Here is a 23221-nt window from a genome sequence, read left to right on the forward strand (position 1 = left end):
AGTTCGTACATTTTTAAGGGGAAGATAGTTTAATATTACATCGGCTTATCCTTCACGAAACCAGGGTGTTTTCTGCATACTTCTTTGTGAGAGTCTTGTACATTATCTTCTGGCCTCGGGGCCTACTGACATTTTATGACCTAGGTGAATGCAAAGCTGTTTTCCGTAATGTATTCTTTAATGAGCACAAAGGTCAGTCCTTTTGCAGAAGTTATCAGTTCAATTTATCTAAAAGGTTTACCACACAAAGACTCTGCAGCTCTGGTGAGGCAGCCCCTGTTTAGCATTTCTGGTTAAAATGAACAATTCTAAACTCTTATTTTTCTAAATCTTTAACTATAACCACTTTTAGAATAATATTTTTGTGTTCTCTAATAGGGCTTCCTCACCCCCGAAGGGCTCTGAGCCTATTAGGGCCTTTATGTGATCAGGTTCTTTATGCTGTTTATGATTAAGGTGTTGTGAGCAGTCATGTGCCTTAGTACGCATTTGCCAAGCAGGCTAGAATGCCAGCAAAGGGGTCTAAGTTGAAACACTCCTTTCATCCTGGATAATCTTATAGGATACCACCGTCCAGGGGACATACTGATTAAAGTTCTAAGTTGATTCTGTTTGGAGAGAGATCGGGGAAGGCCTTCTGTCTATGTCACAGAAATTAGGGAGTAGTCTAATACAGCAAGCATCAGAAAGACAGAGATCATCTTTAAGGTGAGTGCCGGGGCAGCTTTTTGAAATCCATGAAGTCCTGATCTGCCTTGCTTGTCGGGTCTTCTCCTCACGACCTTGTCATGGGTGGGATCTCGCGTGCTGGCTCCCGGCAAGTCACCATGTTGTGCAGATGGAACCAACCTAATGTTGCAAGTCAGTTATTTTGTTATTATTGTCCAGTCACCCAGTTGTGTCCGACTCTTTGAGATCCCCTTGACTGCAGCATCCCAGGGCTCCCTGTCCCTCACCATCTCCCAAGTTCAAGTCCATTGCATCAGTGATGCCATCCAGTCATCTCATCCTCTGATGCCCTCTTCTCCTTCTTCCTTCATCCTTCAATCTTCACCCAAATCAGTGACTTTTCCAATGAGTCAACTATTTGCATCAGTTCAGTTCAGTTCAGTTGCTGTCGTGTCTGACTCTTTGTGACCCCATGGACTGCAGCACGCCAGGCCTCCCTGTCTATCACCAACTCCGGGAGTTTACCCAAACTCATGTCCATTGAGTTGGTAATGCCATCCAACTATCTGATCCTCTGTCACCCCCTTCTCCTCCTGCCTTCAATCTTTCCCAGAATCAGGGTCTTTTCCAATGAGTCAGTTCTTTGCATCAGGTGGCTAAATTATTGAAGCTTCAGCTTCAGTATCAATCCCTCCAGTGAATATTCAGGACTGATTTCCTTTAGGATGGATTGGTTTTATCTCCTTGCAGTCCAACAGACTCTCAAGAGTCTTCTCCAACACCACAGTTTCAAAGCATCAATCCTTCAGCGCTCAGCTTTCTTTATGGTCCAGCTCTCACATCAGATGACCAAAACACTGGAGCTTCAGCTTCAGCATCACTCCTTTTAATGAGTATTCTATAATTCAACTTAAAAAAAAAAAAAAGAAAGAAAAAGTAGGTACTGGGGTAAAAGCAAATGAAGGTGATCTCTGAGAATGGAGATTATAGGCGACGGTTAATTTTTACTTTAGGTTTTTCTGTGTTTCTATTTGTGTGCAATGAAAAATATTGTTTGTATAATTAGAGAGAAGACAATAAATATTATAAAAATAAAGAGGTATCATGTCTTTGACAATCAAAGAGGTCAAAGAAAAAAATGTGTTAAAATCGTTAACATTTAAGGAATATGGGCGAAGGTTGTACCAGAATTCTTTGCAATGTATTAGCACCTTTCCTTGAAACTCTGAATTTATGTTAAAATAAAAAGTTAAATAAGTAATCTAGCATTTGCTATTTAATTTTAATTTAATGCTTTAATTGAACAATATTTTTAACACATTTCTTATTTTGATGTTTTGATTCATAATCCTTTGTAACTTTTGAAGGCTATAACTTCTCACCAGTAATACCTAAAAGTAATATATGTTTCCTTAAGAAAATAAACAAAACAATTCATCCATCTTCCCTAAAGTTTATTTTAACACAATTGCCTTTTCTTTATAAGGGCTTAATACTAAGATTATAGTTTTCATTTGTCACAATCTGTTACAAAGCAATATACTATATTTTTTAAGAAAACTTTAAATGGCAATTTTGTATACTATTTTTAAATGGCTGTATATTTGTTAATAACTTTATGATCAGCCTTAAAATTACAGCCACAGTAATGAACATATCAAAGCTTCTTCTCAAGTATTCAACTTTTTTAAGTTAGGAGGATAAATACAGCTCTGTTAGACTCGATTTCATTGCTTCATGTTGGGAGGTAAGTACTTTGCAGGCATGACAGAGGAAAACCAACCTCTGTGTCCACTGTATCACTTTTATTGTGCCTGAAGTGCCTCCAGGCCCAAGCAGAGAAGCCTTAAATCAGGGCCAGCACCTGTCAGATTCCGGTTCACTTCCACAGATTCCACTGGGCCTGCATCACTATGTACTGCGTGCTATGTACTCCTAAGACGGGTCTTCTCAAGTATGTTTCAAGATATTATAGACCCATGGTGATGATCTATGAAAGGTAATTCAAAGCTGAAATGCATTTTAAAAATGGTTTATGATACAGTCTCTTGCTTCAAGGCACGATTCCCATTAGTGTAAAAGGAACTGACATGTTTACATTCTTTATTTATTGAGGTAACATTGGTTTACAATATTATAAAAGTTTCAAGTGTACACCATTATATTTCAACGCCTGCATACACACAGTACCAGAAAAGGGCGATTACATATATACGCCTGCCTGTGTGCCCACTTGTTTTGGTCGTGTCTCTTTCTGACCCGGTGGACTCTAGCCCACCAGGCTCCTCCGTCCATGGGATTCTCCAGGCAGGAATACTGAAGTGGGTTGCCATTTCCTCCTGCAGGGGATCTTACCAACCCAAGGATCAAACCCACGACTCCTGCATCTCTTGCATTGCAGGCATATTCTTTACCACTGGATAGGCACCCCTCTCCAGTATTCTTACCTGGAAAACTCCATGGACAGAGGAGCCTGGTGGGTTACATTTCATGGGGTTGCAAAGAACCAGACACAACAGAGCAAGCATATACACAATCACAAGGTTCCAAAAAGCAAGGGTGAGGCCAGTCTTCATATAAACCTCAGACATGCTCTTCGGGAGCCAATCCAAGCCCCCCAAATTTTCCCCAATTTGTAGCATATTTGAGAAAGGCAGACGCCTTTTCACCTGAAATTTTTTTCAGTGGCCTTCCCTGTTGCCTCACGACATTAATCCAGTGCATCAGGATATGTTAGATTTCAGGGACTTCACCTTAGCCCAGTTGGAGAATGTCTAAGGCAAATTTATCAGCAACCACTGCTTGCTTCCACTGTGTGGGGCCACAAATCCCTCTGTATGCAACTTTCCATGTGGCAGGCTAAGCAGCGAGGCCATTGGCAACAGCCCAGGAACCAAAAATACAGTAATATATAGCAAGCTTTTTTTTTTTCCCCCCAAAGGGATTCAGAATGTTCCATTTAAAACAAGCTCCTGACTAAGGCTCCCTGGACACCAGCGTCTCCTTGAGGATGGGTGGGCCCTTGGGTGGCCACCCTCCCTAACCCCACAGACAGGGCGGCTTCAGGAGGCTGGCCATGCTCCGGGATGGTTGTTGGTTGTGGGCTCTGAGATTGCCATTCCTCAATCTGGGTGTCATCCCTTCCTCCCATGGGAGACCACTAGTGGACCAGCGTGTGCTGGGCATGGCCTGGGAGATTTCGGATGACAAGCTGACGGACTCTGTGCTGAGACATGGTTAGACTGTTGTCCAGGCTCACCTCCCAGACTCCTGGCACAGGCTCCTGAGGGGCTTGTTGGTCAGGACACTGTCTCTACTGGCCGCGCGTGCTCACCAGAAAGGCTGGTGCAACCCTGAGGGCACATCCTCTTGGGTGCCTTTGTCCAAACCTCAGCCAACTCCCAACTCATAGAATTTTGTTTCTCACTCTTCCTTGACTCTATCCCTTTATTTTATTACACAGATAATCTTATCACAGAAAGATTCTTTCTTCTTTGGGACAGAAAAGGATGTATTCAAATACATGATTATAAAATTCATCTCTGATATCACAGGATGGGGAGCCAGATGAAAAAAAAAAGAGGTGTGGAGAGCAGTATCTCACTCTGTCTTTTCCTGTTTGACCAGTTACAGCTTTCCAGCTTCACCACTTTGTGTCCTTTTAGTCCATAACTGGAGTAAGGAACCCACTGCTCCTTCCTTTGCAGAAGATTCAAACCCCGCAAGTCTTTTCCTGCATGTGGGAATCCTCACTCAGTCCCACTCACTCATCACAATAAAAAACCTCAAGCCCCATAACCATTACTGGCTCCTCCTAGCCGTATTTTCGGATCAGACTGGGAATTCACCCTTCTCTTCCTAGAAAGCCCAATTATGTGAACAAAACTCTTATTATCTTTTTTTCTTAGGCATGTGGTATCATCTGGCTGGACATCTAAGGAAAGTTGTGAATGGAGTGGTCCATATATTTCTGTGAAATGTCAACTGAGCTATGATTTGTATGTTTTTGTCTTCTAGATACTGAAGAGAAATAAATGAATATTATTTTAATCTTTGCAGCTGAACTGAAATGTCAATCATACTATTGATTTGAACATTAATCTCAGAAGGAAGGAATAAAAGTTACTTATTGGGAAAGTCAATTTTATCCAATGGTTTCCAAAAACTGTTACTAAATACAAGGCCCATAGATGTAACATTTATTTTAAATAAATTTATAATTTTAATATAAAGCCAATGTGACAGACTTCAAAACAAATAATCAAAGCAGACATAGCAACTAATCAAATTGTTTTCCCAAAAGAGATCATTAAAATTTTCCTTTTCTCTAGATTCTTTAACTAAACATAGTTGAAAAAGTGATCTACCATTTCATGGGAAACAGTTTTTCCCCCAGTTACTAAACATTAAATAATTATGTTCTTGTGTGTATAATTATATTGTCTTTCAATGTTTGTTAAAAAGAATTCAGTACAAAAAGAAATTTCCCTAAGGGACTATATACACAAAATACAAAGTTGTCTCATAAATACCCAGGTAATTTAAAATGTTACTGGCCTCACAAAGATTCCTTTCAGGTACACCGAACTATTTAGGGGCTTGTTGATGAATTGAATGATGATATATTGAATATTGAAAAGCATCAGGTAGTAGAAAAATGTGCTCAATCACTTTTCCTGGGAAAGAATTTGGACTTACAAAAATATAACTTTTATCCACTTAATCATTAAAGGATAATTATTGACCATCTTCTGTATACTAGGTACAGTGGAAGTAATGATTAGATTGAACATAAAATAGAAATATTATTGCTTGCCAAAAGGACTTGAAGCTTACGTGTGTTATAGACATATTGATAATTGTCTTCAATATAGTGTGGTAAGTATCATGAAGGAATCAGTGGCTGCAAGAATGTATATATGAGGAGGACTTAAACTGCCTTGAAATCCTCTAAGAAGAAGTGATTGAATAGAGTAGAGAAAATTAAGTAGAAGGAAAATCAGACAAATAAAATGAATGATGGCAGAGGGAAAGTGTTCTAGGAAGAGAATAAAGGAAGTATAAAATTCTGTCTCATATTTAAATATATACTGCAATTTGGAATACCTCTGACATAAAAACTAGATAAAAAATGCTTCAGGAGGCACCTGATCTGAGATGCAGAAATGAAGTTTTCAAGGGTTGTGTTAGCTGTGAGAAAGAACTTGAAATTTATCCAAACGGTGATGGGGAGACACTGAAGGATTTAATCAGGAGAAAATAAGAATAAAGTTTCAGTAAAATTTCATATAAGCTGAAAATTGAGGAACAGAGAAAAATAAGACTGATAGGAGGCAAGACTAAAAGTTAGGCTTCATTTGCCAAAACAAATAAATAAACAAACAAAGCATCACTGTGCTTGGACCAATAAAGCAGTATATATGACTAAATTTGAAAATTGTGTAAGGGATAAAATTGTTAGTAGTGCTGTTTAGTCACTCAGTCATGACTGACTCGTTGCATAGCCCACCTGTAGCACACCCGGCTCCTCTGTCCATGGGATTTCCCAGGCAAGGAGAGTGGAGTGGGCTGCCATTTCCTTCTCCAGGGGATCTTCCCAACACAGGCATTGAACCCGCATCTACTGGGTCTCCTGCTTTGCCAGGCAGATTCTTTATCAGTAGTAAGGGGGCAAATTGAACACTGGCATGAGGATCAGGAAAGCATAGTACAAGAATTGCTCTCTGACTTGGAGAGCAAATTGATAATGGCAATGTTCATTGAGACTCTTTATGATCCCATGGACTAGAACCAGTAGACTCCTCTGTCCATGGAATTCTCCAGACAGGAATACTGTAGTGGGTTGCCATTTCCTCCTCCAGGGGATCTTCCCTACCCAGGGATCGACCCCACATCTCTTATGTCTCCTGCATTGGCAGGCAGATTCTTTACCACTAACGCCATCTGGGAAGCCTGTTCATTGCACTAGAAAATATATATTCCAAGCCTTGAGTTTTGGGTCCCATGTGCAAAAATATCAAGTTCTTTTCTGTGTGCAATACTTTTGGTGAATATCTAAATGGTAATTTCTGAGAGATATTTAGATGTATAAAGGTGGAGCAGAAAAAAAGATAGTTGGAAAAATAATTTATTAATATACTTGTTCATAATCAACATATAGATGTCTATTGAGCACATAAGATTGGATAATTGATCAAGAAGGTATCAAAATGAGAGGAAGAAGCTTTGGAGAGAACATGAAGAACATGTCATCTAAGGTATAGTAATAGGAACAGACTCCAAGGTTGAGAATCAAATGGGCAAACAAACTCAAAAGACTGTTTTGTTTTATAGCCCAAACTTGTATTCAATAGAGTTCAGTGCTACAGTGCTGCCACAAAATACAGGTTTTATTGGATTTGAGAATAGGAAATTTGATAATAAACATACTCAGGGAATTTTTTTGTTTTTTAATGGGAAAGAGAGGTGGATTACAGCTTGATATGTTATAAATGGAGCTTCCAGGGTGACACTAGTGGTAAAATAGTCTGCCTGTCGATGCAGGAGACATAAGAGATGCAGGTTACATATCTGAGTTGTGAAGATCCCTTGGAGTAGGAAAAAGCAATCCACTCCAGTATCTTTGCCTGGAAAATTCCATGGACAGACGAACCTGGAGGACTACAATCCGCTGGGTCACAAAGAGCCACTCTAATGGCAGAAAGAGAAGAGGAACTAAACAGCTTCTTGAGAAGGGTGAAAGAGGAGAGTGAAGAAGCTGGCTTAACACTCAACATTCAAAAAACCAAGATCATGGCATCTGGTCCCAATGCTTCATGGCAAATAGAAGAGGAAAAAGTGGAAACTGATTCTTGGGCTCCAAAATCACTGTGGATGGTGACTGCAGCCTTGAAATTAAAAGATGCTTGCTTCTTGGAAGAAAAGCTATGACAGATCTAGGCAGCATATTAAAAAGCCGAGACATCACTTTGTTGACAAAGGTCCACATAGTCAAAGCTATCATTTTTCCAGTAGTCGTGTATAAATGTGAGACTAGGACCATAAAGAAGGCTGAGTGCCAAAGTATTTATGCTTTCAAATTGTTGTGCTGGAGAAGACTCTTGAGAGTCCCTTAGACTGCAAGGAGATCAAACCAGTCAATCCTAAAGGAAATCAACCCTGAATATTCACTGGAAGGACTTATGCTGAAGTTGAAGCTGCAACACTTTGGCCACCTGATGTGAAGAGCAGCCTCATTGATAAAGACCCTGATGCTGGGAAAGATTGAGGACAGGAGGAGAAGAGGGTGAGATAGAATGAGATGTTTGGATGGCATCAATGACTCAAAGACATGAATTTGAGCAAACTCTGAAAGATAGTGAAGGACAGGGATGCCTGGCATGTTGCAGTCCATGGGGTCACACAACTTAGTGACTGAAAATAGTTATAGATATATTTGAGAAATTGGGGACAGATACCTGTTCCAATAGGTTTGGTTGAAAATAGGTGAAAATAGGTGAGGGGAACAGAAAGAGAAAGGAGTAACCAAGATAAGTTTTCAAGGGGATGTCAATCCAAATTTAACATGGGAGGAGCTTTTTGTTTATTTTGTCATGTTTTTTTATGTCTTGAAAATCTATAAGGTGTATATGAAGTAACCTGAGACAATACAGTGATAAAGGAAAATCATATTAACTTGTCCTCTGCCCTGTTAAGAAAGGATGGGAACAAATTCAATTGTACCAGTTTTTGAGCATTGAGAATCCACCTTGGGTCTGTATAAATCTTCTGTGAAATGAGGTTCTTCTAAATGTTGTCCAAATGCTATTCACTTGGAACCATTTGATACTTCAAGATAGAGCTTAAAAACATATATCTTAATTATTTAAAAACATTTTACAATCTGGAAAAATGTTCACTGGTGTGTATTTTCCCAAAAGATAGCCAGAAAATTTCACAATGCCATTTTCCTAAATATCAATATTATGTATGTATTGAAAAATAGAATATGAAGATAAACAAAATGAAGAAAATTTTAATATTATACCAAACTGGTTCCCAAAAGATACATACTGTTAGTGTTTTGATTTTTAACTTACACTTTCCATGTTTGATTTTGCTAATTTTTAATATTTTTATGAAATGATAAAATGACAGTTCTGTGAAAGAAATTTACAACTTAAGAAATTATGTTAATGTATTTGCTATCAAAGTCACTTTGATATATCCTGAATGCTTTTTTTTCTTTAAAGAAAAGTACAACACAGGCTTTGCTATTGTGTTTTTTTTATTATAAAATTTTAATTGAAATTCTCCCTTTCTTCTTTTGCAGCTTCTTAGTGGAATTTCCACCTGGACCAAATGTTTTTTACAGTAAATTCACAAGTAAATCTACACATAATTCAGAGTCCTTATCAAGATTCTACTTTAACTGAATTTAGCATAACATTCTGGAGAGAGAGGGATACCTTCTCACACTTCCTTACGAAGTCAAGATTATTCAGAGTGTGTGCTCTGGTGGAATTTACTGTAGAATCGTTCATTTCATGGCAGAAAGCAATCATTCAGTGGTCACTGAGTTCATCCTCTTGGGCCTCACAGATAACCCAGAGCTTCAGTTCATTCTCTTCTGTGTTTTATTGTTGATCTACTTGATTACTGCCTTGGGTAATCTTGGTTTGATTGTGTTGATACAAGTGAGTCCTCAACTTCACACACCCATGTATTTTTTCCTCTGTCATCTGGCTTTTGTGGACTTTTATGGTTCCTCCACCATCACACCAAACACCCTTGTGAACACTTTTCGTAAAATTAAAAGCATGTCACTTTATGCATGTGCCACTCAAGTGTGTGGCTTTATCACACTTTCAGTTTGGGAATTATTAATGCTGTCTGTCATGGCTTATGATCGGTATGTGGCCATATGCCACCCTTTACTCTATGCAGTTCTCATGCCTAGGAAACTCTGCATCCAAATGGTCACTAGCTCTTATATTTATGGAGTCCTGGTGGGATTCATACAAGCAGTGGCCACATTTCAAATGACTTTCTGTGGCCCTAATGTGATCAACCAGTTCTACTGCGACGATGTTCCCTTGATCGCTCTGGCCTGCTCTGACACGCGAGTCAAAGAGCTGATGTTATTAGCCATTGCAGGCTTCAACGTCTTCTGTTCCCTTATCATTGTCCTCATATCCTATGTGTTCATCGTCTTTGCCATCGTAAGGATGCATTCTGCTGTAGGGAGACAGAAAGCCTTTTCTACCTGCGCCTCTCACCTGTTTTCTATTACTGTGTACTATGGGACCGTCACTTTTATGTACCTGCAACCCAAGTCAAGCCACTCACTAGATAAAGACAAATTTGCCTCAATTTTCTATACTGTGGTGATTCCTATGCTAAATCCATTGATCTACAGCTTGAGGAATCGGGAGGTAAAAAATGCTTTGAGAAAAATTATTGAAAAGATGTCTTTGAATAAAAAATAAGAATTGTGTTGTTCCTAAAGATATGCTGGGTGTAGATTACAGTTCAGTTCAGTCACTCAGTCGTGTCCAACTCTTTGTGACCCCATGAACTGCAGCATGCCAGGCCTCCTCGTCCATCACCAACTCCCGGAGTCCACCCCAACTCATGTCCATTGAGTCGGTGATGCCATCCAACCATCTCATCCTCTGTTGTCCCCTTCTCCTCCTGCACCCAATCCCTCCCAGCATCAGGGTCTTTTCAAATGTGTCAGCTCTTCGCATGAGGTGGTCGGAGTATTGGAGTTTCAGCTTCAGCATCAGTCCTTTCAATGAACACCCAGGACTGATCTCCTTTAGGATGGACTGTTTGGATCTCCTCGCAGTCCAAGGGACTCTCAAGAATTTTCTGCAACACCACAGTTCAAAAGCATCAGTTCTTCTGTACTCAGCTTTCTTTATAGTCCAACTCTCACATCCATACATGACCACTGGAAAAACCATAGCCTTGACTAGACAGACCTTTGTTGGCAAAGTGTCTCTGCTTTTTAATATGCTATCTAGGTTGGTCATAACTTTCCTGCCAAGGAGTAAGAGTCTTTTAATTTCATGGCTGCAATCACCATCTGTAATGATTTTGTAGCCCAAATAAATAAAGTCAGCCACTGTTTCTACTGTTCCCCATCTATTTGCCATGAAGTGATGGGATCAGATGCCATGATCTTAGTTTTCTGAATGTTGAGCTTTAAGCCAACTTTTTCACTCTCATCTTTCACTTTCATCAAGAGGCTCTTTAGTTCTTCACTTTCTGCCATCAGAGTATAGATTTAGGACATTTTAAATCAAGGCTTGTACAATGATTCAGTATCAATGGGCAGGGGAGCCTTTGTCCTTTGTAATTCAGTTTTCTGATGTCTTATTTCCTCCTTGAAAACATATATTTCCCTATTTTGACTTACACATAGTAGATATTTCATAAATATTTTAATGGTCAAATTAAAAAAAAAAAGAAACTATCCATTCTCTTTGAACATAAAATGCTTTGTCAATAGAGATGAAAAATAAAGCACTTTAAAACCATAATTTTGTCTCATTTTTCTCTAATATTGAAGATTTTAGGCTATCTTGAGAGACATGAGCTATACAAATAATATAAACACCATGTAAATTTTTTCCTCCATGTTGAACCAAAGTTAAATATAACATGTTGCTTGGTGAAAGTGTTTTGGTTTTAAAATGTCCATAAAATGAACTTATTATTATCTTTACAGTGTTACATTTATATGGTAGGGCATTTTTTGAAAGGCTTTATTATTTACAGAAGTTTTATGTTTACAACCAAATTGAGAGGGAGATGCAGATCTTTGTCTTATACCCCTTCCTGTCACAGATGTATAACTTCCCAGTTATCAACACCACTCACCAAAATGTGCACTTGTTACAATAGATGAATCTTCATTGATATATCTTAATAACACAATGTCCATAATTTGCCTTAGGTTTTACTTTATGTATTGTGCATTCTAGGATTCTGGTCAAATGTGTAATGATTTAATCCATCATTGTACTACTGCACAGAGTATTTTCATTGCCCTAAGGATCCTCTCTGCTCTGCCTATTCATCTTGTCTCCACTGCCCTCACCCATGGCAAACATGGATTTTTCTGATCATCTCCGATGTTTTGCCTTTTCCAGAATGTCGTAGAGTTGTAATTATATAGTACATAGTCTTTTCTGGTTGTCTTTTTTTACTTAGTAACATGCATTTAAGGTTCCTCTGTGTCTTTTCATAGCTAATAGCTCATTTCTTTTAAGTTTTGAATAACATTACTTTGTCTGAATGTACCACAGTTTATTTATCCATTCACCTACTGAAGGACATCTTGGTTGCTTCAAAATTTTAACAATTATGAATAAATTAGCCATAAATATCTTTATGCATATTTTTATGTAGATTCATGTTTTCAAATCCTTTGAATAAATTGCTGATTTGTATGGTTAAAAAAAAAAATGTGTTTATTTTTGTATGAAATAGCCAAACTCTGCTGGTTGAACATTTTAACATGATCATTTAAGCAATGCCCCTTCTATATTCAGCCTGTACTTTAGCTCCACTGATTACTTTTGGGTGCAGTGACATAAATTTCATGTTGCATAATTACTGGGAAATTAATTGCCTGATCTTTGTTAATTTATATTAACAGCTTATGCAGTTTCTCACTGGCAGTGGCATTATCACTGGACACAGAAGTTCTAAATATGCCATATGAATTCCTGTGTTTCATATATATTTTTCCTGGCTCCATTGTGCATGGGTACCCCTAATTTCTTAAGTAAATCCGAGTTGATTACTTTAATTGGCAAACTAAGTCCTTCTTGTCTCCCAGTCTGTTGGTGTGAAATAGTCACAGATTCCAACTTCTTAAAACATTAACTGAGCTGCTAGTGCAAATATTTGCCATCTGGGATCCTCATCCTGCATTCCAGAGAGCCTAATATTATAGGAATAGGAGACATAAAATCAGAAAATTGGTCACAGGATGTAATGATGAGAAGGATCAATTCTACTATCATGTCTTTATTTCCAGACTCATGATCCCATGCTCTTAGGGACACTATAACTTATGTTCTCATTGGTTCATTACCTACAGTGTATCATGGAGGATGGTGCACCAATGCAGCCAAATCATTTTCTGAGCTGGTGACTTGCCTGTGTTGTCAGGTTGCCATTCATAAGTCCAATCAAGCCAACCGAGTCTTGACAAGAGATAAACGGTTAAGACCATTCATTATATGCCATGGCCATGTCAAACTTTCATTGCTTTAGAGTGAGTGTATTTCTTCTGAAGGAATATCGTATGGATTATTATTTCAAGAACAAAATGCCCTGTAAACTATTGAAAGATGACACATCCTAGGATAATGGGTCTTGGGAAGAAAAATTCCTTTTCAATCTATTGATTTCAGTGAGGACAAACTGCTGTCCCATCCAACATTGAAGGGATCTGATATAACTGTTGTATCGTGTGCTTCTGATTTTTATGAAAAATCAGAGGCACACCCTCTCAAAAGAGGGGTTCCACACTCAGGACTTGGCATAGGTCTCTGCCTCTAACAGATTGGGCACTCAACATTGGCAGCAGTAGGATGGAGCCATGTTTTTGGTAACTCATGGTCTTCATTCCTGACATTGTGACTATGCTGTCCAGGGTGTCCCTGGGGCTGTGAGGGAGAAGGGAAGGTGGCGAGTATGCCTGTGATGGGTTTTCCAATCCTCATCATTGCAGACCTCTTCTGCAGTAGTTATTCCTTGCTGTTTAGTCACTAAGCCATGTTCTATTCTTTGTGGCCCCACAGACTCTAGCCCACCAGGCCCCTCTGTCCATGGTATTTCTCAGGCAAGAATATTGGAGGGGGTTGCCATTTCCTTTTCTAGGGGGTCTTCCTGATCCAAGGATCAAACTCCTGTCTCCTGCTTAGCAAGCAGATTCTTTACCACTGAGACACCTGGGGAGCCCAGTGACTCCTTGGTAGTTAAAAAAAAAAAAAAAAAAAAAAATCAGCATGCTTTGTGCCTCTTTCACAAGTTTATCTAAAGTCTTCAAAGTGTCATGCTCTTGGACACTTGATATCCTCAGCCCCATAAACAAGTGTCCAGCACTATTTGTCCCTGTCTACGGGTCAGAAAGTGGCCATGATCTTCAGGCCAGTCTCCCCATTTGAAATAGAAGACCATGTTCTACCCACTGAGATAAATGGCTTTCACCGCTATCAATCAGGACCACCTCTATTTCCTACATGGTGTAAAAGCCCTTCTTTGCACTTGGCTCAAATCTTATTTGTGCGTGTATGCTCAGTTATGTCAGACTCTGTGACTCCGTGGGCTGTAGCCGGCCAGTCTCCTCTGTCATGGAATTTTCCAGTGGGATGTCATTTCCTAATCCAAGAAATCTTCCCGACCTAGGAACTGAACCCCCATCTCTTGCAACTCCTGCATTGGCAGGCAGATTCACTAACACTCTTGCCACTCCAGTCTTATTTGGAACCTCTTTCTTTGAATGCTCTTAAGCTCCAAATTCCAGTTGAACTATTTCAAATCCTGAAAGACGATGCTGTGAAAGTGCTGCACTCAATGTACCAGCAAATTTGGAAAACTCAGCAGTGGCCACAGGACTGGAAAAGGTCAGTTTTCATTCCAATCCCAAAGAAAGGCAATCCCAAAGAATGCTCAAACTACCACACAATTGCACTCATCTCACACACTAGTAAAGTAATGCTCAAAATTTTCCAAGGCAGGCTTCAGCAATACATAGACTGTGAACTTCCAGATGCTCAAGCTGGTTTTAGAAAAGGCAGAGGAACCAGAGATCAAATTGCCAACATCCGCTGGATCATCAAAAAAGCAAGAGAGTTCCAGAAAAACATCCATTTCTGCTTGATTGACTATGCCAAAGCCTTCGACTGTGTGGATCACAATAAACTATGGAAAATTCTGAAGGAGATGGGAATACCAGACCACCTGACCTGCCTCTTGAGAAACCTGTATGCAGGTCAGGAAGCAACAGTTAGAACTGGACATGGAACAACAGACTGGTTCCAAATAGGAAAAGGAGTACCTCAAGGCTGTATATTGTCACCATGCTTATTTAACTTATATGCAGAGTACATCATGAGAAACACTGGGCTGGAGGAAGCACAAGCTGGAATCAAGATTGCCAGGAGAAATATCAATAACCTCAGATATGCAGATGACACCACCCTTATGGCAGAGAGTGAAGAGGAACTAAAAAGCCTCTTGATGAAAGTGAAAGAGGAGAGTGAAAAAGTTGGCTTAAAGCTCAGCATTCAGAAAGCTAAGATCATGGCATCAGGTCCCATCACTTCATGGCAAATAGATAGGGAAAGAGTGGAGGCAGTGTCAGACTTTATTTTCTGGGCTCCAAAATCACTGCAGATCGTGATTGCAGCCATGAAATTAAAAGATGCTTACTCCTTGGAAGGAAAGTTATGACCAATCTAGACAGTATATTAAAAAGCAGAGACATTACTTTGCCAACATAGGTCCGTCTAGTCAAGGCTATGATTTTTCCAGTGGTCATATATGGATGTGAGAGTTGGACTGTGAAGAAAACTGAGTGCCGAAGAATTGATGCTTTTGAACTGTGGTGTTGACGAAGACTCTTGAGAGAGTCCCTTGGACTGCAAGGAGATCCAACCAGTCCACCCTAAAGGAGATCAGTCCTGGGTGTTCTTTGAAAGCACTGATGCTGAAGCTGAAACTCCAATACTTTGGCCAACTCATGAGAAGAGTTGACTGATTGGAAAAGACCCTGATGATGAGAGTGATTGGAGGCAGGAGGAGAAGGGGACAACAGAGGATGAGATGGTTGTATGGCATCACCAACTCGATGGACATGAGTTTGAGTAAACTCTGGGAGTTGGTGACGGACATGGAGGCCAGGTGTGCTACACTTCATGGGGTCACAAAGAGTCAGACATGACTGAGTGAACTGAACTGAAGCTCCGGATATTATTTGGGACCTCCTAGTTTGGAACCCTTAGCTTATTAAACTGTAGCATGGACTGTGTCGGAGTCTGTGCGGCAGAGACAGGCATATAAAATCTGCATCCCTTGTTCATATAATTTGTTACTAACATCTCAACCTAATTTAACCAGGTTGTAAGCAAATGACTTCCATTTGATGGATTATTATTGGGTTGGACCGAAATTTGAGTTGGTGGATCCTGTAATATCCAGCACAGAATAAGCAGCAGATGCTAAATGTTTACTTGCTGTCTCATCATCTGGCACTGTTTCTACTAGGGTGCACTAGAACGCAGAAAACCATTTTATTTCTTCATCAGAAGGTCTGACTTTTCTCCAAGGTCTGTGCAGTAATGCTGATTTCAGTTTTCCAGAGACTCAAACATCATTCTTTTCCAACACAGAGATTTCCAATATCTTTGGATTACTTGCAGAAGCTACTTTCTGAGATTAAATCAAATCTGGCAGTCTTTTGAAATAGCCAGCATGTAGTTCAGAGCTATGGTCCCTGTGACCTGCTTTATTCAATAGAATGCTTAAAAGTGTACAACTTCTAAGGCTAGAACCTTTTTCCAGAGAAATTTTAAATGTTTGAACTCAACCACCGTGTTTTCATTGGAAGCCCAAGCCAGACACTCATCACATGGACCACATCCAACTGTCTGCTTCATCAAATATAATATCAGCCACCTGACTGAGGTCTTCATGGACCATACAGCCAGCCTACTGCCCAGCTGACACCACAATGTGGAGAGAGATTGTCCTTAGCCCACAGGATTATGAGAGATAATAAATCATTTTTGCTTCAGGACTCTAAAACTTGGGGGTTTTCTTCAAAAAAGCAATTAGATGAAGCAATAGTGATCACAGAATGGATTGCAAAAAAACTTTGAAGTGAAATTAACTCTAATAAGAAATCTGGAAGATAGACTTTATGATTTTGACAGGAAGAAAATGTTTAAAATATTTTCCTAAAATAATTGAGGAATGTATTTTAAACACTCATAGCCTTGTTCATGCTGTTAGATCTCCTTTCAACTTTCTTGAATTTCTACCAAGCCTCTAAGAAAAACCACAGAGTTAAATCATTACAGATTGGTTAGAAATAAAATGCAAACAAATATGATGACTTCTGTACAATTTATGTTTAAGGTTCTTTGTCATTTATGCTTTTATTCTACTAGAGAAAATGGTGTTATAAAAATCATAACAACTTCCTAGGATAAAATATCCACATTTAATAATAATTGTTCTTTCTTTCTTTGTAATAAGCATTGTCTATGAATTTTCTATCTGTATGTCTTTCTATTTATCACTCTATACATGTGTGGAATGAGGAGAATTTGATAGAGAGTTTGAAGCAAAGAAGTGCTCATTTCTCTCTGATTTGCATGCCTTTAAGTGCTTTCCATTAGACTTCAGGAAAAAATAAAGTTAATTTTAAATTATTTTCTTCTTTGAACAGAATGTTCAAACAAACTCATGGCTTAATTATTATTTCCTTACAACCCAACAGACAATTGAGTGGGTTGGAGATGTAGGTCTGGATCTTTGGTGCAGTATAAACTATTACTCGTTAGCCTTGCAAAGTCCAACAGCAAAGTTAACTCATTGCTTTAATGTGCACTGACTTCTTATAAAATTAAAAATTTAATAAGGCTCATGTGCATGTGTGCGTGCTAAGTCACTTCAACTGTGTCTGACTCTTTGCAACCTTGTGGACTATGCCCACCAGGCTCCTCTGTCCAAGGGATTTTCCAGGCTAGAATACTGAAGTGGGTTACCATGTCTTCCTACAGGGTATCTTCCCAACCTAGGGTTTGAACACCTGTCTTTTATGTTTCCTGCATTGCCAGGAGAGTTCTTTACCACTAGTGCCCCTGCAAACCCCAATAAAGCTCATACTAAAGTATAAAAAGTAAATAAAAGCAGTTAAACATTTCTGAGTTATTTTCCCACATGTTAAAATAATCTTTGCTGGTAATTATCAATGTTTTATTTTACTTAGATTCGGCATAATGATCAGAAATTTCAAGTCATCAGTCCCTGTCTGTTAAGCAAACTGAATCCCAAAAGATTAACCATAATGATTGTGTATGCTTGTGAGACATCATTGCATTGTTTTGTTCAGAAATTGCTTAAAATTATGCAACACAGGGGACACATTCCGGAGGGACCAACAAATAATAGAAAATACACTCACTACAGTTAAGTGATGTTAAGTTTTGTTGACATTCACAGAGTTTGCCACAAGGTATATTGGACCCCTTTTTGGTTTCATTGTGAGTTGCTCAAAGGCAGCAGGCAGTGAGGAAAAATCACGGTAATTGAAGAAGTAGAAAAAGGTTTAGGGTAACACAAAACTTGTATTTATTTGTTCCATTATTCTACTAGTATATTTGGAGTTTCTAAACAGTGCTAGCTCCTACAAGGTTGGGGGAGATGGAAAAATAACCATCTGTTTTTTCAAAAATTTGAAATTTAGATTATTTTACAAAGTAATTAATTGATGAATGAATTGTTAGACATAACCCTTGAGAAGTAATGAAACACCTCTAGCAAGAAGTGAAATCTCACCTGAGATCTGACGGATACACAGAAAGGTAGAGCCAACTAGATTGTAAAGACAGAAGGAAGAGTTTCTGCTTCAACTATGTACAAAATTCGTGGTCACATCTGAGAAACTGATAGTATCATGATGACTGAAGCCTGGGAATTACGTGAAAAATGTCACAGAAGTGAGACCAGTGTGAAAAGAAGGGGTTCCTTATCAAAGGTGAAGTTAGCCAACCTTTTGTACTCTATCCTATGTCAATAGGAAACAGTAAGCTATGATTTGCATGTTAGAAAGTACACTCTAGTCACAATGAACAGAGAAAGGATGGATAAGATAAATGTTTGGACAATAATACGGTAAGTTGTGATAGAGGCCTAAATTACAAGTAAACAGGTTTGAAAAAAAAATACATTAAATAATTAGTCTGTTCAGTATCTAATTTTTATCAGTGGAGTTTAGAAAGATATATGAAATATATTTCCTTGGCTTTGTGCCTGAATAACTGGCTGGAAGATGACACCACTCACTGAGTTAGAAAATGCATTCTTCAAAGCAGATGAAAAATATAGGATGGATTTTGAATTGCTGAATTCTCTTTTGAGCATGCCATATTTAGGTACTTTGGGAATACCTAAATGAAGTTGTCTGGGAATCTCTTGAATATAAACCTGGAGATCAGAGGCAAAATCTGGCCTAGAAATTTAGACTTTTGTGACACAAAAGTGACAACTATCCCCAGAACATTTGATTAGAGCTCCACAAGAGTGTGCAAAAAATGACACAAGATGGCTTAGGAACGAAAGGTAAAGTATTGCTTTAATTAAAACACAAACACAGGGAGTGGAGCCACCAAAAAGAGCAAAAGTGGACATAAAGATGGGATTCTTATGATTTGCAAGCCAAACCAAACCAAAACAAAACAATGGTTTTCATGAAAATAATGTCAATGATATTTGGGGCTACAGAGACAACATAAAAGAAATCTCCATTGCCTAAGGGAAGAAGGAGATTGTTGGTGAACTTGGAAATAGTAACTGTATTACAATTATGGTGAGAACAATTTCAGAATACAAGTTGATATATAAATGCTAAAGATGAAGCAAATGACTTTCCAGGATGTTTAGTACTGAAAGAATGAAGAGGAGAGGGGTTGATGGATAGAGGACAAGGAAAAGAAGTCACAGGTCATTAGTAATGATTTCAGCATGTATCTTGTTTTTAAACTGATGGAGAAGATCAAATAAATTAGTAGAGGATGAACATATGAGATGAACAAAACAGCTTGGGAACCAAAATATAAGTTTATATGTTAGAAAGAGAAATGTGTATGCTGCGAATAGTCATTGTGGCAATTGATCACAGAGTCTAAGCTGTTTAGGGTGAGCATTGAATAAAGAAGCCGACAGCAGGTAAGGGATACTTAGGGTTAAAGTGATGGAGTGGATGCATACAAAGTTGTAGTGTCATAACTGATGTGAAAGGAAAGTTCAGAAAGTTGTGGTCATAAGATAAGTTTTTGATTTTGGATAGCTACTATTATCAATTGTCACATAAAATAAGCTTCAAAATGGAATCACGGGAGTGGGATGCTCAAGTGGAATAGCAGTGGGGTCGCTGATTCCAAGATCAAGGATCTAAGAGGCCAAGGTATGACATAAGTGGTGTTCATGACGTTGATGGCAAATTTGTGGAAGATAAGCACGATGGCATCAATACCAGAGCCTTCAGTGAATAAGAGGGAGTGATCTGGATGCATATGTGATGACAGTGAATATGGGGATAAGCCTCTAAGCATCAGGGAGGTGTACCTGAATGCAAGACATAGCAAAAACCAAGAAAGAGTGTTCCAGCATGAACAATGCCTTATTTCACCTGCCAGATTTAACATATGTGGATAGTTTCAAATGGAACAGCCTTTGGAAACCTGGAGAGAAATACATTTTCAAGGATGATCCAAGTTTCAGTTTAAAGAGAGGAAACTAAAGTGACTGAAGATATTGGTGAGTGTGGTAACATCAGAGCAAGAGTTACACAGACGCCAACACATCAGAGAAATATAAGTACCAGAAAAATTGAGAGCCAGGAAAGGTAATGATCTGAGAGCACAAGTCAATGGGGCAATGGACAAAGACCTCACCTTAAAATATTGCAAAAAGAATAACCTACAGTCATTGGTATGATGGGATTGCAGAGTCACTTCTTTTGAGAATAAGCCTAAATCTGAATACTATTAATACTAATGAAATGAAAAACCATGTGTGTGTGCTCAGTCGTGTCTGACTCATGGACTTTAGCCAGCCAGGCCCCTCTGTCCATGGGGTGTTCCAGGTAAGATACTGGAGTGGGTTGCCATTTCCTCCTCCAGGGGATCTTCTGACCCACGGATCCAACCCTTGTCTCCCACATCTCCTGCATTGGCAGGAGGATTCTCTGCTACTGCGCTGCCGCGTGGGAAGCCCATTTTAAGAGCTAAAATTTACTCACTTAGCACATACAGCATGAAAGGCACTATTTCAAGCACTTAAGGTGGACAGACTTAGATATCGCCTTTCCAAAATGTTCTGATTAATGGGGAAATTCTTGCCTCTATGAAAAGAGTTCATTTCTATAAACTATGAATTGAGGTCAGGGAGTCCAGAACCAGTTCACGAGCTATTTTGCTTCACCCCACACTAATCATGAAACAGGAAGAGGGTTTAAGCTCTCACTCTCAGTTTCCATATCTGAAAATGAAGACGACAGCTTATCACCAGTTGATAGGGTTGATGGAAAGATGATCTGAGATGAAGTAGTAGAAAAATTTAAAAAATCAAACTGTTTCTTTTAACAAGCCAGAAACCGGTTTTTAGTTCTACAAAATTATCTTGATTTTTTTCTTCTCCTGTTCTGCATTTAGATGTTAGGAGCCACTTGATAAATATGTCTTCTGAATTATTTTAATGTATTTTTAATCATCCCATGCATATTTCTGAAAAAGCAAGACTATCTATGTTTCTAAGGGTTTTTCTCCCTTTAATTCCCAAATATTACATAGTAATTGAAAGAAAACTATAAGTCATAGTAAGAGAACAAAATAAAATAAAAATTGTCCTGAACAGTTGATATAGAGATGGTCAGAATTTAAAATTACTTTTCATACTACCCCTTCTGAAATTATTTTTTTAATGTATTGTTTCCTGTTAATTAACAATTTTCAAAGAATCAGCATATTTGTTTAAAGTATTTCAATAATTAAAAAAATATTTGTGCTCAAATAGCTCTGTCTTTATTTTCTTTTATTGAAATTATTCAATTATGTTAGATTTTAAATAAAATGCCATCTTTCTATCTTTCCAAACCCCACAGAATTTCATACTTTGGAAATTCTGCAGAGAACAAATCACTTCATTCTGAAACCAGAATTTGCATGGAGAGTCACCTTTGAATGTGTCCAACATAAGATCAGGGTGGATCAGAATCAGTTCCCAACATCTGCTTGATTATCTCTAATCAAGAGACACGAATACTCAGACTGTGTGCTCTAGGGGGTTTTATTGTTAGAAAAAAAGATAAATCTCTACTATGGAAAAAGGCAATTATTCTGCAGTGTCTGAGTTTATCCTCTTGGGACTCACAGATAATCCAGAACTTCAAGCCACTCTCTTTGGTGTATTCCTAGTAATCTATTTAGCTAGTGTCCTGGGTAATCTTGGTTTGATTGTGTTAATTCAAGTCAGCCCGCAGCTTCACACACCCATGTATTTTTTTCTCAGCCATCTGGCCTTTATTGATTTTTCTTTTACTTCATCTGTCACCCCAAACACCTTGGTGAATTTTCTGTGTGAAGCTAAAAGTATAACATTTTATGCATGTGCCATTCAGCTGTGCTGTTTCATCACATTTGTAGTTTGTGAACAGTATTTGCTTTCAATCATGGCCTATGATAGGTATGTTGCCATTTGCAACCCTTTACTCTACGCCATCCTCATGCCTAAAAAACTCTGCAATTGGATCATTGCTAGCACATATGCTTATGGATTCATTGTGGGTCTTGCACAGACAGTCGCAACATTCCTCTTGTCTTTCTGTGGCTCCAATAGGGTCAACCACTTCTATTGTGATGATGTTCCCTTGGTCGCACTGGCTTGCTCTGACACTCAAGTCAAAGAGCTGATGCTCTTAATCATTGCTGGGTTCAACACCCTTTGCTCTCTACTGATCGTGATCATTTCTTACATCTTCATCCTCTTTGCCATTCTGAGGATCCGTTCTGCTGAAGGAAGGCAAAAAGCCTTTTCTACCTGTGTTTCCCATCTCACCTCCATCACCATATTTTATGCAACAATCATCTTTATGTACCTGCTGCCCAATTCAAGTCATTCTCTGAACACAGATAAATTTGCTTCGGTGTTCTATGTGGTGGTGATTCCCATGTTAAACCCATTGATCTATAGTTTGAGGAATCAGGAAGTAAAGAATGCACTGAAGAGAATTATAGAAAAGTTGCATTTGGCTATCAAATAACTGAAAAATCAAGGACAGGGAGGAATCAGAGGACTTGGAGTTGTGGCTTATCTAGAGTCAAAATGCTGATAAATGATAGAGCCAAATTCCTCACTTCCAGTGTTCATATTTACTCAATATGTCTTATCTACTCTGTCATTCTTTGTGATTTACACGTGAAAGGCATTTTGTAAATTTTGAGATGTTAAATTGTAAAAGGAGAAAGAGACAGACAAACAAGGAAAGACAGAGAGAGAAACAGAGATAGAGATATCTTAACCTGTTTGAAAAGACATCTTTATAATTAAAGAAATGGAACATAGGGCATAGTGACTTTGTCTGAATTCTGTGTCATATGGGTCATACTAAGATAGACCAACATTTGGTATCTTATATTTCAAGTTTGCTGCATAGATAATCTGGAAAATAAGGCAAAGTTTATTTATTTATTTTTTTCCATTTATTTTTATTAGTTGGAGGCTAATTACTTTACAATATTGTAGTGGTTTTTGCCATACATTGACA

At 38.5% G+C, this 23221-nt stretch overlaps 2 protein-coding genes and 1 long non-coding RNA gene across 3 annotated transcripts; all 3 read left to right on the plus strand.

Moving 5' to 3' along the window:
- Positions 1–684: 684 nt before the first annotated feature.
- On the plus strand, positions 685–18777 carry LOC122700124. Its single transcript, XR_006342726.1, has 3 exons — positions 685–821; positions 12860–12867; positions 18768–18777. It is a non-coding gene; the product is annotated as an uncharacterized LOC122700124 (long non-coding RNA).
- LOC122699970 (olfactory receptor 5AL1-like) lies at positions 9195–10136 on the plus strand. Its single transcript, XM_043912475.1, has one exon. The coding sequence runs from the start codon at positions 9195–9197 to the stop codon at positions 10134–10136; it is 942 nt and encodes a 313-aa protein (XP_043768410.1).
- Positions 18778–21775: 2998 nt separating the features above from the next.
- LOC122699957 (olfactory receptor 5AL1-like) lies at positions 21776–22717 on the plus strand. The gene has a single exon (XM_043912452.1). The coding sequence runs from the start codon at positions 21776–21778 to the stop codon at positions 22715–22717; it is 942 nt and encodes a 313-aa protein (XP_043768387.1).
- Positions 22718–23221: the final 504 nt, after the last annotated feature.

Source organism: Cervus elaphus, chromosome 1, assembly GCF_910594005.1.
Source record: "Cervus elaphus chromosome 1, mCerEla1.1, whole genome shotgun sequence".
In the NCBI taxonomy this organism is placed as follows: domain Eukaryota; kingdom Metazoa; phylum Chordata; class Mammalia; order Artiodactyla; family Cervidae; genus Cervus; species Cervus elaphus.